Consider the following 19,828-nt stretch of genomic DNA (forward strand, 5'->3'; position numbering starts at 1 on the left):
ATCACCATGGTGATGAATACACAACTGTGTGATGATATTGTGAGCCATTGATTGTATACCATGTATGGACTATATGTGTGTGAAGATTTTTCAGTAAAAATATTTTAATAAAAAACAATGCCAAAAAACCCATATGACTGTACAACACAAACAGAGAGCCCTACTGTAAAGAATGGACAATGGCTAACAGTATAATTATAATATCTATCATCAATTATGACATATGTAACACAGTAATGCTAGGTGCTAATTATGGGTGGGAGCAGTATATGGGAACCGTGAATTTTCTGCACAATTTTTCTGTAAACCTACAACTTCTCTAATAAAAAATGTTTTTTAAAAACACACCCTATAAACATATTTTCTGAAAAGTTTTAGGAATCTTAAATATCAATCACAATAACATTTTGATCCTCCTTCACACGTACTTAAATAAAATTTTTAAATAATCCATGAATGAGTCTATGGTATTTAACAGAGAAATTGTTATGTAAATCTTTTATGTGCTTTGAAAAGAAAAATCACTTTACTCTAGTTCAAGATATGAAAATCTGAAAACAAAGTAAAATATAGTTATTTGTTATAAATGTAACATATTTATAATTGCATTCTTCCTCAACATTTCACAAACATAAAAACAGAAAACTACCTGTTAAATTAAATACATTTCATTAGTAGTCTTAAAAAGACAAAAAAAACCCCACAACTCTAGAGAAAAACTGCTGCTTAATTATAGGGCCAATTTCAAAAAAATCAAATTTATATTCTACTTGAAGATTTTGCTTTTAAAAGACTAACTACAAAACAAAATGGCCCTCTTCTATGATTATTTTATGTTTTTTTCTGGTAATTATTTATCATATATATTACTCTGCAAAGGACTACTCACAGTCATTGCTATAGGTTCATATACCATCAACTGAGAAAGTTATTATCTTCAGAAATTGTTTATCTATAATATGCTTTGTGTTTATGAAACTCAAGGACTGAATTCGCAGGTGACGTGTATGTTTTTCTACCCACAGGTTTACAATATGCTTAAATGTTTACAATGCACTTAAGCTACAGTTACTATGCCTGGGAGGAAATTAGTTGTTTGTCATTGCTAATTGACTGACAAACAGTAAATTTAAAAAGTACAGGAGTAAATCCTTGAATGTGATAAATGCGCTAATAAACAGAATCCAATTTTTAAATGCCAGCATGTCAATAAGCACAAAGGCATGGGTCCCATGCTACTTATTTATGGGCCTTAGACTACAATGAAGAGCTACAGAAGCTGTAAGTGGCTTAGGCCTTGGGGTGCTGGTGGTGTGGACATTGAGTAGGGTAGAAGTGAGTTCACTGACTCTACAGCTCTGAATGTGGTAACTGCCACCAGCGTTATTGTCTCTTCTGCAGCTTGAGGAAGAAAACTTATAGTGTTCTGGGCTGCTCTTCAAAGCCTGAGATCTTAGGTGAGATCCCCAGAAGCAGGTCTTAGAGATTCTAGGCCAAGGGATTTATTGATGGTGTGCTCTCAAGGGAGAAGAATGAGAGCATGGGGCAGGGGAAACAGCTCAGCAGGGAAACATGCCGTCTCAGGTACAGTTCAGCTGCAGCCTGGTCCTTGGTGCTCTGACTACACCGCACACTGGTCTCTCCTCAAGGCAGAGGCTGGCCTTTGAGTCCCTGTCAGTCAGTCACGGACCGAAGACTGTAGGGAAAGGAGAGGATGGAGGCCAAGACCTCACAACCTCATGGGGAGATAGGTCCCTTGAGGATCAGGCCAGTGCTCTGGAGAAGGGGGAAGCTGAGGTGTTTTCCACTGGCTGGTAAAAGAGCATCTAGGCAGCCACACATAGCATCCACCACAGCAGCCACCACTGCAAGTGGTGTCTGTTTATCATTGCTGGGTATTTCACAGTGATCCTAAGGTAGAGGAAATGTCTGTGCTTGTTACAGGGTGAGATGGAGGAATGATAGGACAGAGGGATGAGGACAGTGCGAAGAAGAGATGATTATGAGGCGTGAAGCCTGAATTTAGACAGGGGGGCAGAAAAACCTGGTTGTAAATGAATAGTACCTGAAGAGAAGGAAATAGAAGAGAAGAATTCATATAGAAGCATCTTATTATTGTAGGCAGAGAGCAAGGGCAGGCAGTGGTAAGGTGGAAAGGGTCGTAAACCCTTCCTGAGGGTTTAGAACCTGGGATTTCAAGGCCGCTTGCACAAACACAGCTGAAAGAGACTGCTTATTTGAGCGCATCTGCCTGTGGCTCTGATGCGAAGGGAAACGCTGTTATATACACTTTCAGAGCTCAGTCCTTTCTTGGCCTTACTCTAACCTTTAAAATGACTCTTTAATCTACCACTTTCTGCATAAAGTGAAAACAGGCACATGAAAAGGATTTAAGCTTGGTGTCTCTTTTACTTTCTCTAATCTGTTTAGAGGATTAGGAAGAAAAGTAAATCTCTTTAGACATAAATGCCTAAAGATTCTTTTTCTTTGAGATACTATAATGGACTTTTAAATTAACCAAAAAATTCAATAGCAGGGCTTGTGTGTGTGTGTGAGTGCATGTGCCCATAAAAGAGTCATAGTACGATTTCAGTTGCAGGGATACATGATTATATAATATTTTACCTGTAACATACGAAACCCAGAATAAAAGCAAGATTCCCAGAGGAAAGCCAGCTTGCTTCATTGAATAAGGCAATCCTGGAAAGACATAAAATACCCCACCCCTCACATTAATAAGACATATAGAAATGCAGAAGTTTTTCTTCAATTCCTGTTATAATAGGTAAAGTAAATTTACATATTTACATGACATAGTAGTACCAGTGCAGTACTAAGATCAAATGTTACTAAGTATATTTATTTCAGAATAAAATGTTAATTTAGAGACATGTCAAGAAAGCAAGTTTATGAGGTGATAAAAAAAGAATCAGAAAGCAGCAAATGAAAAACAGATCATATTTCACACAATGTTGATTTCAGATTGAGGGTGAGATATGCTTTAGAATATGTGGAGAGTAATGTGACCCACATTATTCTGATATGCTGTGCAGGAAAGCATGGAGAATGGTATCTGTTTGAGGAACACAGAAGGGTGATGGAACATTAAAAAAGACTGACTGTGGAGTCAAAATGGGGTCAGCATGTAGGAAAACATCTTCAAAAAATTTAAAATGGGTCTATAAAATTATTTCTTAGGATTTTTTTGGGGGGGGTGGTGAACAATTTTAGATTATGGAAATAAAATATTTAAAATAGTTCCATCCAGATTTTTTATTCTCTGACAAAAGTTTCCTTAAAAAAAAAAAAATCCATACAAAATCCCTACACAGCAGAATTATTAGCTACTTTTTAAAGTTTTTGGCCTAAATCAGTTTAATGTGTTCACATCAGGAATTAACTCTGGAATTATGCTAAGCAGAGCTGTCCCTCACCAACGGCTCATGAAGGCAGACTTTCAAATAACTCTTCGGCCCTACTTGCTTCTACTTTGCCTAAGATATTTCCACTGTATGTTATCATTTGGAAAAAAAAATTGTCTATGTATAGGTGTAAAACCAAGAAACATAACTTGTGGAATATAAGGAAAAGTAACTCAATTTAGACAAGTGCTTAATTTTCAGAGAACAATGAATAAAATATCAAAATTTTCTAGTAAAAAAGTTGTACTCTCAATGAGTATTGCTGTTTGCAGAGTTTTGCTTTATTCCTTGCCTTTTCTAAAAATGAGTGCTTTCAAATAATGGAATATTATTTGCTGAAAAATTGCATGCCTTAATTACTATAACACAATTCACTTCAAAATTTTTTTCAGAATTTTTCACTGGCTTCTAAAATATTGGTAAAATAAAAACTGTTCATTACTTTTAATTCTGACTGGCTCCTTTGTTAAAAATTTAAATGCATAACTTAATGAAGAAATATGTATTTACTAAGCTATTTAAAATTAATATATCATATTAAGTTTGTACTTTAAAGTTGGGCATTGTACAATGAGTAAGAAAATATTGTTTGGATTTGATTTTTCACTAACAGTTGTTTTTATATTAATTTTCTGCTCACCAATATTTCTATTTTTCTGGAGGTTTTACAATTCTAGAAGTTCTCAGAAAGGTGAGTCAAGTACTGGGGAAAAGTTCAGGAAGATAAAAAAAAGTAAATTAGGAGCCACTATCAATTGACCATGCAATTGATGAAAAAAAAAATAGCATCTCCTATGTTGTGAGCTCCACCTTAATTTCACTGCATATAGAGAACTGGTCTCAAATGTGGAAAGAGAGTGAATCATAAATCAATTTTCAGCTTAAAAAAGATTGGTGCAAATTGCCACAATGGAAAACAAGGTATTTTAGAAAATTGCCAGTTTTATTGTTTAAATTTCCTTCTTTGAAAACAATTAATGGACACTAGTAGCATAGCGATTAGAGTCTGTTAAATTTGGCCTTTTCACCTGAAAAATTTTAAAAAAGCACTTACCTATTATACCGGATCCTATGATCGAGTTGGCAATGTTAAAAACAGCAGCGGACTGACGACAAGTTTTCTCTTCATGTTTATGTTGAGAAACGAGAGTTTCTTTGCCATCTAGATCTCTCTATTTCAATAGATAAAATGACTATTAAATACTTACTAGCTCAAACAATTAGAAAATTGTCAGAGAAATATGAAAAGCAGGATACTAACAATAATAATATTAGCATACTATTATCAATAAAATATTACAAGAATAATATTAAATAAATAATAATAATAATAAAACAGAGCTTTGTAAGTAAATTCCATCCTAAAAAGACTTGAGCACTGTACAGCTAACCCAGGGTCAGGGACCGCTGCATGGAATCCTAGAGTAGGTATTTTAAGTGAATTTGTGAATTTACTAAATGTGAATTCGTGACATTAAGTGTTACTGAAAAGCGTCTGTCAGAAAAAGATTAATGCAAAACTTTTCCTATTAGAGAACCAATACCTCACGGGGAAGGTAGCTCACTTCAGTTGCAGGTTGCAACTTCTGGGATTTTCAGACAAGCCCTAGTCGCCAGTTTTACCTGCCGCGGGATGACGGGCAGCTGCCCCTGGTAGCCCATGGCTGCGCACTGGTCCTGAGCTTGGGAAGGTTCGTGGACCAGAACAGCCGGTTCCTGTCCCGCCAGCCTCCTTGGCGACCTCGGGCGCGCCGCGGATGAGGTGGATGGAGTGGGTTCCGCAACTCCCCTGGGCTCCACCTCCGCGGTCAGCGCTGGCTCCAGCTCGAATCTCTCCAGGCGGCCGATGTCCAGGACGGTATCCCAGCGGAGTCTCCCCAGCCCAAAGCACCTTCCTGGTTACGCGGAGATGCAGAGAAGCTACAGGATGTTTCTGACCTGGGCAACCTCCTCTCCGTACCACCCCTCCCTCTCCCACCCCCGGAGAACATGGAGAGTTGCTCTTGCTGGAAGCTGCAAGGTACACCTTGTTCCGCCCATGCTGCTCTGACCAGATGGTACAAAGAGTACGATGTACTCATTTTAATCAGTTCCCAAATTAGCTGCTATTTTGCTGGAGCCTATTACCCAGGTAAGAACGCAGGAACACCTCTGTTCCCACGGAGCGCCATTCTGTAACAAACGCCTTCTTCTTCTTGCACTTTTTTCCATATTAGAAACGACGGGAGAAAATTTAGAACTTTTAAATGGAAATTGGAGGACTCAGAAGAAAACACACAGAAAAACAAAACTTGTCTAGGATATCGATAAACTTGATTATGCTTTGGCCAAATGCTTCCTGGTAACTTTTCAGAAAATGAAATTTAAAGATGAGAAAGGAAGATAGATTGATAATAGATTCAAGTAATGAAACTTAAAAGGAGGGGTGGTGAGTAAGGGGCTGTAAAAGGAAAGTCAGCTAGCATATTGGAGCTAGGAAGAATCTTTTATTTATTTTTAATGTAATTTTATTGAGATATATTATGTATTCACATATATATATAATCATCCAAAGTGTACAGTGTTCACAGTATATCATATAGCTGTGCATTCATCATCACAATCAATTTTTGAACATTTTCATTACTCCAAGAAAAAAGAATAAAAGTAAAAAAGAACACTCGAAACATCCCATATCCTCCTATTAGTTGTTTGTTTTTTTGCCTTTTTATTTTCTTACTAATCTGTAGGAAGACTCTTAATGACCATCTATTCAACACTCATATTACAGATGATTAAAACGAGGCCCAGGAGTATTCAGTCACAAACTTACAGAATACACAGAGAACATGTCAGGAAGTGGTAATATGACATCAGTACTTATCAAAAACTTAAAGAGGTTGTTTTACGTAGACATTTATTTAAAATTATGAAACTTACAAAAACATTGGAAATTAGAGATATAAAATAAACATCTATATTTTCTTCATTATCAAATTAACCAATGTTAATGTGTTGTCGTATTTTCTTCAAATTTGGAAAAATATACATTTAGGGTCATAATTGAAACCCCCTTGCTTTTCCTCTCTCTTGATTTTCCTCTCCCTTCCTTCCTGGAATCATCCACTCTCACAGAGTTGGTGTGTATCTTTTCTACCCATGCTTTATATTTTAACTCATGCATTTGTAACTATAAACAAATACAACACTGACTTGTATATTTTCAAGATTTGCAAAGATGGTTGTACATGCTATTTTCCACTGGCATTTTTGTTTGCTCAATATAATATTTTTAAGATATATGCCTGTAGATATAGACACATACAATTTATTCAATTTATTTGCCCCATAGTTCACTTAGCCATCCCTGTACTGAAAGGTATTAAAGTTGTTTCTAATTTTACATATTTCTGGATCTTATGGTCATAGTTTCTCGAGAAGTAGAATTGGTAGAGATTAGGACATGCACATTTTCAACTTCACTAAGTAATTCTAAATTGCTCTACAAAATGATAGTGCCAATTTATACTTCCACCAGCAGAGTAGGAGAATTCTTGTTTTTCTTCATTGTCAACAACACCAAGATTTGGGTTTTTTTTACAGTGTTTTTGTTCTGATGGGTTTTTAAATGGTGTGCAACTACTATATGAGTTTGCATTATTCTTATCATTAGTGAGGTTGGCAGTCTTTTTATATAGCAATTAAGAATCCAGGTTACCTTCTTTGTGAATTGAGTTCCTTATCTTTTACCCATTTAATTTTGGTTTTGGCCTTTTTCTTATTGATTCATAAGAGCTCTTTATATATTTGGAGTGCTGATACATTGTCAGTTATGTATTTTGCACATCTCTTCTCCCAACTTCTCTCTTTAAAATTGTTTATAGTATTTTTTATCATGTTGATTTACAAATTTGATATGCTCAAAATGAGTAATCTTAATTGTGGTAAAAGTACATTAGGAGAAAAAGATTTACAGCACTATTTTACTCATAAATATAGATTTTAAAATCACAAATAAGATACTAGCACATTGAATCCAACAGTGCATAAAAAATACAATATCATATCATTGTAACAATATCATGATTATGTTGAGTGTGCCCCATATATGAAAGGATGGTATGATTTTTTGAAAACCTACAAATGTAATTCGCTGCTTTAACAGATTATAAGAGAAAACTATGTAATTTTTCCACTAGATGCAGAAAAGTCATTTGATAATGTTGAATTCTTGTTAAAAATAACCTTTTATAAATTAGAAATAGAAGACAATTTCCTTAAAAAAAACTTCCTATAAAAAAACCTACAGCAAATATATTCATTAATGGAGAAACTTTGGAAGCATTTCCATTTCATAAAGAAATGAAACAAATATGCCACAATCATGACTTTTACTTAACATGGTATTGGAGTTACTATCCTACAGCAATAATAAAGGAAAAAAAAATTAGACATGCAAGCACTGGAAAGAAGGAAATAAAACTATTATTTTCAGAAGATAAGATTATTTATGTAGAAAATCCAAAACCTAAAACAAAATATTAGAAATAATTAGAGAGTTAGGGAGCTGACTAGTTGTAAGATTAACCTGAAAATATATTAATTTCCTTATAGCAGCAGCAAAAACCTATATGTTATAATTTAAAGAAGATAATAATAGTGTCAGAAAATGGTAAGTACTTAGGAATAAGTCCAACCAAAGATTTGCACAATCTCTTCAGAGAAAATTATATCAATTAAGAGAATTCAAGGAAGCCTCAAATTAAATGGAGAGATATACCATATTCATGGATAAGAAGACTAAAATTTCAAGAATATCAATTTTGTCCAAATTCATCTATCAATTAAATACAATTAATTTCACCATTTGACCACAATATCCCAGAGTGTAAATTTAGAAAATGTTCCTTTTTTATTGCAAAAGAAAAATATTTCTGTTAAGAAAAAGTAGAAAATAAAGTAAAAGAAGAAAGCTGTGTAAATTATTTCATTTTCTTTCTCAAAGATAACTTTTTGTGAGTTTGATTTATCTTTAGGAATTTTTTCAATATATTATACGTGACTATGTACATACACTTTTTCCCCCTGTTTTTGTGAGTATGGGCTCAGTCAGAGTTTTAAAATATGTTCACATAGTCTCTAATATTCCTCCCTTGAAGAAGTGGAGTTTAATTCACTTTTCATAGAATATGGGCTGCTTCTAATAAATAACGTATGGCTAAAATGACAATGTGTGACTTCTAGTACTAGGTTATAATAAAAGTCACCGGGGCTTCTGCCTTACTCTCTCTCAGGTCACTCGTTCTAGGGGAAGCCAGCTGCCCTGATCTGAAAAATTTCAGGCTGCCTATGGAGAAGCCTACAAGGCCTTTTACCAATGAATGCCATATGAGTGAGCTATGTTGGAAGTGAATCCTCCAGCTGCTGTCACACCTCCAATTGACTGCCACTCTTGCTGACATTCTGACAGCAATCTTATGAGACACCCTTATGAGAGAGATCACCCAACCAAGCTGTTTCCAAATTCCTGAAGCACAGAAACTATGAAGTAATAAATATTTATTATTATTTTAGACCACAAAGTTTAGGGGTTAGCTATTTGTTACTCAGCAATAGATAACTAATACAGGATCATTCTGTACATATTTTAACAATCCTTCTTAAGGATTTATTTTTTGAATTTCAAAAGTATTATTTATTCAATATAATTTCAAAAGTACTGTATTCTGAATGAGAAAACTTGAAGCAGAGAGGAAAGGATACATAGAATCACTGATAATCCTCCCACACAGAGGAAAACACAGTTTGCATTTTAGAATGGTACAGTTTAGTCAGATTATACAGTGTTCTGTTTGGAGGATAAGTGCATACTCACATGCTCACAAATAGTTTTACTGAGTCTGTTCTAGCCCAGACAGAGTCATGGGAGCCAGACTTTCAGGGACGCAGAGTCTCGATTTGAGTTTCCAATTGGATTGTATAATTATGTAGAAAATATATTAAGCCAATGTAAGACTTATTTTTCTTCATGATTTGGTTTCATTCAGGCCCCTAATAGCACCTATGGCTCTCGTGGAAATAACCAAAGAAGGTTCTATCTTGGCAGAAATATGAACTTAGAAAGCTCTTTCTGATACTCACCTGACTCTTTTCTGGCATTATTAAGGTCCAAATTTGGATGAGACTAGAGATTCAATCTATAACTTTATGCAAGAGTTCCTTCTTCTTCAACATTGGAAAGGAGTCTGGATGAGGTGTACTTTTGGTTTTGGTAAAAATGGGTGCTTGATGGCACTATTCATGATTGCCAAGAAATAGAAACAGCCCAAATGGCCATCAATAAACTTGCGGATAAACAAACTATGGTATAGACATATGATGGAATACTACACAGAATAAAGTTATGAAGTATGCAACAACATGTATGAACCTTGAGTGAAATTAGGCAAAAACAAAAGGATGAATACAGTATGGCATCATCAATATGAGCTAACATTAGTGAGTGAACTTTGAGAGTTATAGTTGCGAACTCAGGTTTTCAGGATATAGAAAGAGGGAAGAGATTGGGCATTTGGTGCTGAAGGAGTACAGAATGTGCAACAGAATTGATTGTAAAGATCAGAAATTGATAGCACAATATCGTAAGTACACTGAACAAAGATGAGTCTGAGCATGGTTGAAAGAGGAAGGCTAGGGAAGGAAAGACAGAAGAGAAAGAGGGGGCTGTATAAGTTCGCAAAATCTAGAGTGGTCAATGATGGTGATTAAATGTACAAATAAAAGAATGTTTTTACATGAAGGAGAACAAATGAATGTCATCATTGCAAGGTGTTGAAAATGGAATGATGTTTTAGTTTGTTAAAGCTGCCATATGTAATATACCAGAAATGGAATGGCTTTTTAAAAGGGGAATTTTTTAAGTTGCAAGTTTATGTTCCAAGGCCATGATGTGGAGTAATTATAATGTCCAAACACTAAGAAGTGAATCTAAGAGCATAAGTTATCAGGGGAAAGCTTACTGTAAAGATTCTTCGATTGCAAGCTCTTAACAGCCGTCACATCTGTTCCTGAGTTGTAATGGTTATTTGTTAATTCTGAGATGCTGAGCCCTTTGTGTATAACCTGATCACTCCTTGGAACTTTGGGTATCTGTGTGACACCTGAGACTTAGAGCTCGAGATCTGCAGCTATGAAAGTCAGTATTGCCTCATGCAGCAACTGTGAAAAAAGCTGAAAAAGAGACTAGATTTCAATTAGAAATATGAATGAAGCAGATCTAATTAATGGCTCACAACATCATCACATTGTTGTATATTCTTCACCATGATCATTTTTAGAACATTTGCATCACTCCAGAAAAGGAAATAAAAAAAAAGAACTCATGCATCCCACATCCCTTACCCCTCCCTCTCATTGACCCACAGTATTTCAGTCTATTGGGTGTTCTTTTTTATTTCTATTTTTATTTTTTGGAGTAATGAAATATCCAAAATTTGATTGTGATTATGAATGCACAACTACATGATACTGTGAACCACTGATTGTACACTTTGGATGATTATATGATATTAATATATCTCAATACAATTACATTAAAAATGGGTCCTTGATGGTCTCCACAGTATTAGGGTTTGGCTTACTTACTGTAGTAGATAGAGCACTAATACACAAAGTTTCGAACAAGATAGGTGTTTATTTTCTTTTCCTCTTTTTAACTTTCTAGAGGTAGGGGTCCTCAGACTTTGGAAGGCCTGGAAGGACTACTCAGATACTTTTGGCTAACTAATCAAAAGATATTCTTCTTTTTATGGATTAATAACCTTAAGAATCATTCTTGTAATGATCTTCTATGATATATATGTGTTACTCAGTATAAAAATATGATACTAACTTATTATTAGGGAAGAGCTAAGGTCTTTTAATGTGCTTTAACAGTAATTAATAGAATATAGGATGGCCCCTAGAGTGAAATTTTTTGGTTAGGAGTCAGGGTGAGTGAGGATTGAGGAATGAGTTAAAATTAGTATGACTTTAAGCCCTGATTTATCTGAGACAGTCCCAGTTTATGCTTGTTGTCCCAGTGTAATTATCAGTAGCATTTCTTTTTATTCTTAAGATTATAAGATCATATTGACAGGCACTAGTGGTATATTAATATCACCCTTATGTTTGCATGGTACTTCACAATTTTCTTTCATTGTATCCAAGCTGAGAAGGATTGCAGATCTAAAAAGCACAAACTTTTGGTTATTCTTTAGTTCATACAGAAGATTATGAGATCAGGCTCTAGAATCAGAAAAACCTGGGTTTGAATCCAAGCCCAAGTGATCTTGGCAAGTTGCTTAACTTTTTTGACCTTCATTTTCTTATTTGTGAAAAGGGACAAAAAAAGAGTACACCTTTCATAGCAGTAATTATTAGAATTAAATGAAAATAAAACCAATTTGAAAAGATTTAGTTAATTGCCTGGCATATAATAAGCTCTCCATAAGTGTTTTCTGCTGTTATATCCAAACAGAAATATATTTTGTTAGGCCAAAAATGTATCTGGACTATTGCAGAAGAGATTGATATTTGGCTCTAAATAGCAACTGTGAGGGAGCCACTGAATTTTGTCTGGACCTGTGGCCTCATAGAATGAAGACTGCAGTTCACACCTTCTTTTGCAGCTGACTGTGGTCGTGTGGCCAAGTTCTGGCCAAGGACATGTAGGTGGAATGTGTGTCCTTAAAGAGATGGGTCATGTCATACCTCTCATTTGCTCCTTCCTCCTGGCTGGAGTGCAGAGACATGATGGCTGAAACAGGGACATTATCCTGCCAACCACTTTTTGGAAACTTCATGTTGAGGATGACTGAGCAATAAGATGGAAGGGGCTTGGGACCCTAATGGATAGGCAAGTAGAATACCAGCTCCAAACTGTTCATGGTTATGAGAGAAGGAAATAAACTTCAATCTTGTTTAAATCCCAATTATTTGAAGTTTTCTGTCATTTGGTGGCAAACCTAACCCTATTCATATACTTCCTCTGGGTACCATAACCATGATTCTAATAGTCAAATAGGATTCATCCAATGCAGAGTTTTGTATAATAGTCCCTAAAGAGTTTCTTTAACTGATTACATTGTGGCTGTAACAGGAGGGTTTGTTGTGTTTCATTAAACCCTAAATTAGTAAATTAATAAATGAACTGTAAGTCTTTGGATTCTGATATTTTAAAATTTTGTCTCACTAATGAACTGGTAAGAAACTTTGGCCAACGTGGCTAGAGAAATTGTCCTGTCAGTATGGTCTGGACCCTCTTTTACGTGTCCCATGTTGGTCTTCTCCTTAGCTGTCTGGTTAACAGAGTTTATCCATGCTCACTTCAGGGTCTGCATGATTTATTACCAAGAATTCTTAGGCTTTAATCATTAACCTGAGGAGTGAACTAGCCAAACTGCAACTCTGACTCTCACTTGAGAGTACTCTCATTATTCTTCCGCTCTAGAGCCTGTATTTTCTCCACATGTGATGAAGAATGCAGTTCTAAAGTCTCTATGGAAATAAGTCTTGCTATTGAGGATACAAACTTAAATTTGATCCTTCTTGTTTGCAGCTCATAACAGTTTCTTTGTAAGATCACTATTTTCTAGGCTTTGGAAGCTGAAGATGGATGGCTAGTATAGTCTGGTCTATCATTCCCACTCTAATGTGAATACATTATGCAAGAAATAGGTGAACAAGCTGAGATTTATCTTCATATAGAATCAGTTTTTATCATTCATTAATAAATATGCCCAAGTCACATCCAAAGAGACAGGGTTAAAGGAAGGAAATTGAGGCTTGTGTGCCCATATATTGGATCTTTTAGTTTGCACTAGAATAAGTAAAAAGATCATTTGCTTATTTTGACATTTCTTATTCTTTTTAAAATAATGTTCCATTTGCAAAATTGCATCCCAGTTGTATCAGAGTGGGAAAAAAAAACATTGTGTGCCCCTAGGATAGGCTGATTAGGAGAATCAGAGACTCAGCAGGATAGTATTCATGATGACATCAGCTCAAAAATCACCAGAATTGGAGCAGAGAATAGGGTGGAACATTGGCAGCAGCAGTGTTAGAGACTACTGTGAGTTGATATTCTCCCAACTCTCCCACATGTCTTGCCTTCTCATGCATGACATGTGCCAGAAATAATCTTTGCTATCAAGAATGGCAAGTGGGGTTAAAATTGGGAGGTGAGAGCAAATGGACCATAACAAACCTTTTGACTAGAGCCAAGATTGCACATAGTGTAGAAAGAAGGGGCTGGCAAACTTTACCTGAATTTTCTAATCTGGCGTAAGTCTTTTCCTTTCTGCTCTTGGATAATTTTGATTTTTCATAAATTTCAATATTCAGTCCTTTATTTTGTACCATAGGTAATTTTGGACTTGTTTGTGGGAAAGGTAAGCTCTTTGAGAGAGGATCACATTTTTGTTGTTGCTATTGATGATGATGTTGTTTTTCCTTCAATGAACCTAGCACAGTGATTCATTCAATTACTGCTGCTCATTAAAAACGTCCCAGATTGGGCGGGCCATGGTGGCTCAGCAGGCAGAGTTCTCGCCTGCCATGCCAGAGACCCGGGTTCAATTCCCGGTGCCTGCCCATGCCAAAAAAAAAAAAAAAAAAAAAAGTCCCAGATCGATGAAACAATCTCAAGAGGAATTAACTAGAGAGAAGCAGCCTTGTTAAATGAGAATACATTTAATTAGATACTTACAAGTTTAATAAGGGCCATCAGGAGAACATTTCAGCCCAGGGCATCTGAGAAACTGAGAAAGGCCTTGCTCATCTCCATCTATTAGTTTAACCAGAATATTTTAAAAAAGGAAATTCTAGAAAGAGTGACACAAAATTGATACGTTTTTGATCATTGAAATACAACTTTTTTCTGATTCTAAATGAAGAGGAGTGGGAATGCCAGCAACAAACCAGACATCACCACTCCGTGTTGTGATATGACTGTAGTAGTCTTGTATTTGGAACTCGAAAAGGAAACAGTGCCTTCCAAAACAGTTATATATGCAGGTCCAAAAACTGAAGGTATTTTTTAACTGCCACATTCACTCTGAACCCCATCCATCTTCTTCAGCATACATTCCGATGATTAAGCACTGTTCTGCTTGGCTATATAATAAAATGGCAAACATACTGCACCACTAACATCATAGGACAGTAGCCTATAAAACTAGACTTCTGACGCTGGGCTCCAGCTTCATTTCTTTATAGGCCACCATCCTCCTCTGGCAGAGCTGCTATCTGAGCAACCCTTCATCATGTTCATACTGTGCTACCAAAGCTGGGTGCATGATGGAACCTCTGGTGGGGAAGAGCAGGCATGGCAACAAACTCCAAGTTAGGGTCTTGAATCAGTTTTTTAGCAAGCCAAAGGAAGGGCTCTTCAAAGTTGTAGTTACTTTTGGAAAAAATGTCATAGTACTGAAGATTCTTCTTTCAGTGGAAGACAATGGATTTTGCCTTACATTTCCTGCCCTTAATATCCACTTTGTTGCCACATAACATGATGGGGATGTTTTCACACACTTGTACCAGTTAGGCACATTCTTGTAAATAAGTCTTGATGTTACATCAAACATTACAATGGGACATTGGGCTTGGATATACTAGGCATATCTCAGTACATCAAATTTCTCCTGACTAGCTGTATCCCATACACTGAATTTAACAGGTCCTCTGTTGGAATGGAACACAAGGGGATAGACTTCAGCATCCAAGGTGGCTACATATTTCTTCTCAGATTCATCAGTCAGATGACATTTCAAAAACATAGTTTTTCCAGTGCTACCATCACTAACCAATACACTTTGTTTTTTTGCAAAGACAATAACAGACATTTTACTAGAGAAAAAATGCAAGTGACCCACAGGTACCAATAGACATATGAGAACAAACTAATTAATGAGATAACATATCACACTGATCTAATTGGTGAAAAATAAAAATGTCAGAGCAGTTGATAATGAGATGATAAACCAAAGACATTTTCATTCACTATTAATGGGTATATGAATAGTGTGAACCTCTTTGGAAAACAATTGTGCCTTACCTAGTAATGTTGAAATGAAATTGTATAAACTGTACAACAGTCATTTCACTCTCTAGAGAAACACAGACACATTTACACATATACACACATAAGAATATTCACAACAACATCTTTCATAATATTAAAAACACTCCCAAATGTCATCCAGGGCAGAAAGGATTGTTTACAATGGCAATCCATACACTATAGGAACAAGTACATTATAATTCACTGTATGTGAAGTTCAAACCCAGGCAAAACTAAGCTCCGTATTCTTTTGAAATACAAGAACACATGAGAAAACAATAAGAGAGGCAAGTGAATGTCCAATTCCAAATTCACGCTAGTGGTTATTATTATTATTCCTTCCTCTCTGGTGGAGAGGAATGGATAAGATAGGGACACATGGAAGGAGTCAAAGATATTTGTAAGGTTCTATTTCCTAAACTGGTTGCTGGGAGCATGTATGTTCCTTTTATTATTTTTTAAACATATGGGCACATTATACATACATCTCATGTATATTTTGTATATATGATTCATTTTATATTTTAAAATGTGGCAAGAGTCTACCATTTTCTCCTTCTGCACAGTTGATGTTGAAGCAGAGTGCCTGCATAGTATCAGGGTCCTTGCTGGAGCAGGCACCAGCACAGTGGCAGGAGAAGCATTTGTAAATTTGTAAACAGTAATGGCTCATGAACAGGGAACATCTTATGAAGTGGGGTTATATGACCCTGTGGCTTTGTTCCTTCCTTTCCTCTTGTCTCTTCCTCTTCCATGGTTGCAGCACATTGGCCATGAGTTATGACCTACTAGAGTGATTGGGGGTAAGTTATTTGATACCTCAATGCCTGAGTTTCCTTATAATTCTGAGTGTTGAAAGTCCCAAATGGGTCCTTTGGTAAAATCAAGATGTCAACAGGACTGTGTTCCTTTCCAGAGGGTCTATAGAAGAATCCATTTTCTTGCCTTTTCCTTCTACAGGGCTTCCTGCTTTCCTTGGCTAGTGGTCACTTTAATCTCAAAGGTTGTTGAACTATTCATTTGTTGAATAATTCTCTAGAGCTTGCCTATTTCTCTTGCTGTCCTATACCATTTCACCTCACTCTGGAATGGTCTCTTTTTTTGAAATTGTTCCAATGTCACTTCCTAATGAAAAGGTCGCAATGCTTTCTCTCTGGTGTGGTCTCAGAAGGCTATCCATGGAATGCTATTCAGCAGCAATTCATATGGTAAAATAGTAACTTCTGACAGTATGGGAGTCTGACTATGTATGGTATGTATTTTCTGACTGTTCACTGATGATATTATGAAAGTAATTTTTTTGTGGCTTCTACTTGATGGTGTTTTTTTTGTAGTCACAATACAAATTTAAACTGAATTCAGGGATTTCTTTGGACAGCTATCATGGTGGTTCTTTCCAAAGCATATCCATTCCACCTGCCCCCATCTGACTGAGTCAATATATTTTTAACTGTTTACATTTAACAGATTAGTGCTTTGCTTTTAACCCCAAAACACAATGCAGAATATCGCTCTGTTTTTCATATGATAATCATAGGATCTATTAAAATATATTTATTTGTAATGCACAAAATGGGGTGATGTGATAACGGGACATGAGTTTAAAGTTGTTGTGGGTGACATATCTGTTGCTGTTCAAATAACTTCATCTAGAGAAGAGGGTTAAATTTGAGGCTCTTCAAGCATAGAAGGCTGGAGTCAAATGGCTGAACCCCCTGGGATATGTATAATCTATATCATAATTTTTAGTAGAAACACGAAATAAAAGATGCTAAAGACTAACAGTTGAAGGTAAAATGATCCACTTGCAAGAGGACTATCCACTCATCGTCTCAAAGGAGGGGAAGAGAGTGTACTAGGCTCCATTGCACAGTCTCACTCCAGTCACATAGCTGAAAACTCACAGATTTTGACTAGAGAAACAGTGTAGGATCCACTAGATATGCTCTACTTTTTCCTTTCTGTTGATCATCACTAAGTTTTGTGTATGACACACTATAGTTTCTGAAAATGAGATATGTCAGCTCTGTAGTTAGGAGCCAGTCTTGATTAAAGGATGAGTAGTTTAGCATAAGTGATGTACTAAATGAGTGAAATTGGCACATTTGCTAGACTGATTCAGACAAGGAAGTGATCATAAAAGGTTGCGGTTGGTGGTCAGGGACATTGGATGGAAGACTGAAAACTGACAAAATTTAGCTTATCAAAGATGAAATTCAACTTGTCAACATAGTACTATGATCTTGGATCTATAAAACAACTACATAGGTATTAGGTAGGGAACATGTTTACCTGCATTTCATTTTAAAAATGAGTGATTTTAATTAAAAATAAATTTTAAATGATTCAACCAGAAGAAGGCCTGCTGAAATGTCTAATGCAGTCACAGGGAAAGGAACTTGAAATACACTATACAGAATAAGAAAGGTACTAGCCCAGGCTGTCGTTTTTGGTTGCAGCACACGTGGAGTATGATGTTCAGCTATAGAAGCCACAATTTGAGAAAGCTACTGATAAACTGGGACATTGTCAGAGGAATTGAATCAGAATGATGAAAGAACTTGCCACTATGTCACATAACACTTTAAGGAAGTTGAGAATATAAGATTCCAGGGATTAAGAAAATATAAAGAATCCACTGTAACCTAGTTGCCCAGAGATGTACTGGAGCAACTCGAGTGATAAATTCCCACTTTAGATATTTAAATACAGGAATGACAACTGAGCATGGATATTGGATTATAGAATGTTGTAGGGGATAATGAAAGATAAGAAGGATGCTAGTGTTATCCATTGCTTGAAAGTAATAGTAGCTTACTTAGGCTTTCTTAGGAATGGAATGGGGGGAGTTAGAATAATTTGTATCCTGGATCTAGGAATAAAAAAGTGCCAGGATTCCTGGATATGTGTCTTCTCTATCTACCATGGCCAGCATGATCTTTTTCTCATGGAGTCTTGGCTTTTATCTGTGGGTCTACTCATTATTCTCTTGCTGATCAGCTAATCACTCAATTCTCCAAGGCAAATTCTGAAACAAGCAAGTCTGATAGACTTATCTAAATACCATCACCTCTGTTGAGCAGAACCTTTGAATCATGTTTCCTTTTGGGTGACTGATGGCCTAGAGATGGATTTCCTTGGCTCAGGAACCAATACCTTATCCAGTCAAGAGCCATGCCATTGGAACAACTACTGTGACTTCCCTGCCAAGCACTAGGGAGTCAAGTAAGGGGAATAGTTTGAGCCAAGTGTGGACATGGGCAGTGGCCTGCACCATGACCAGGGTAGATGGAAACGCTAGATAGTTTTAATTTTCCTCTTGAACTTGCAATTCTCCAGTTCTATGATGCTAGGTGGGATTTGAACTGGATCTTGATCATTGTTAAGAGGCTAATTCTTATACGGGAAATAAAGCACAAACGCATATTATTGGCAAATAAACTGAAGGTATTAGGAGGTATTAGGAACTATATTAAGGTAAATTCTAGTTAGTTTTATTATTATTCCCCATTACTTCTCAATTATAGCTTTTACTACTTACTTTCCTCCTATTGACTGTAAAGGGATCATGGGCATTTTGTTAGACAAAAATATATAAAAGTGCTCAGACAGTCTGCAAAGATGTACACTATTTTTAAAAAACATATGAAGCACTATGTTTCATGAAGTTAAAAATAATGTAATAAGTGACTTCATTCTTACTTGTAGCTGATTTCTTTATATAGAAAGTCATGTGAAAACATGAAGCGAAAGCAAGAATGAAATAAAGACATTTCTTTAGTTGATTATTTTAGCATTATTATTTTTTAAGGCATATGTTTTAAATTTCAGTCACTTTGCTTTAATTTTCCTTTCCTTTGCTGTGCTCCTTTCTTATAGCTATTCCAACCTACATGAGCCTCTACATCTAAAAAAGTTTTCTAAAACATGTCAGTGTGAACAAAACGGCCTCTCACTAACATAACCAGGCAGTAACAGTCTGATCATGAAAAGTAGTTTTAAAATAGAATGGGCAAGAATGGTAAGAATTCATGTATATTTATTTATAAATACTGCCACCTTCTTTAAATTAATGTCCAAAAGGACCTGCATTTCCCTAAGGGCTGGTAAAGGAACAACCCAGAAAGAAGTCACATTCTCATGACCTTGCTTTGCAGAAGCGTGACCCAGTTGCAGTGGGAAACACAGGATTTACTCAATCTTTTTATGCATGATCTTGGCATGGCCTGAAATCTCCCCACCATAAAGGCAAACAAAAAATGGTAATTAAACAATGTAAAACATATTCTAAATAAAATGGAAATCATCTAAAGGGAAGAAGCCACGG

General features: G+C 36.0%; 1 protein-coding gene across 5 annotated transcripts in view; it reads right to left on the reverse strand.

The window, feature by feature from the left end:
* The window catches only part of SLC38A11 (solute carrier family 38 member 11), a 224,152-nt gene that overhangs the window by 54,263 nt on the left and 150,061 nt on the right, over positions 1-19,828 (reverse strand). For all 5 annotated transcript variants that reach the window (XM_077154035.1, XM_077154034.1, XM_077154032.1 and 2 more), the window contains 2 exons: positions 4,477-4,594; positions 2,626-2,700 (listed from right to left, as the gene is read on the reverse strand). In XM_077154035.1, the coding sequence (XP_077010150.1) occupies positions 2,626-2,686 (61 nt within the window). In that variant the 5' untranslated portion in view covers positions 2,687-2,700; positions 4,477-4,594. The remainder of the gene's footprint in view (positions 1-2,625; positions 2,701-4,476; positions 4,595-19,828) is intronic.

This window comes from Tamandua tetradactyla, chromosome 3, assembly GCF_023851605.1.
Source record: "Tamandua tetradactyla isolate mTamTet1 chromosome 3, mTamTet1.pri, whole genome shotgun sequence".
Lineage (NCBI taxonomy): Eukaryota > Metazoa > Chordata > Mammalia > Pilosa > Myrmecophagidae > Tamandua > Tamandua tetradactyla.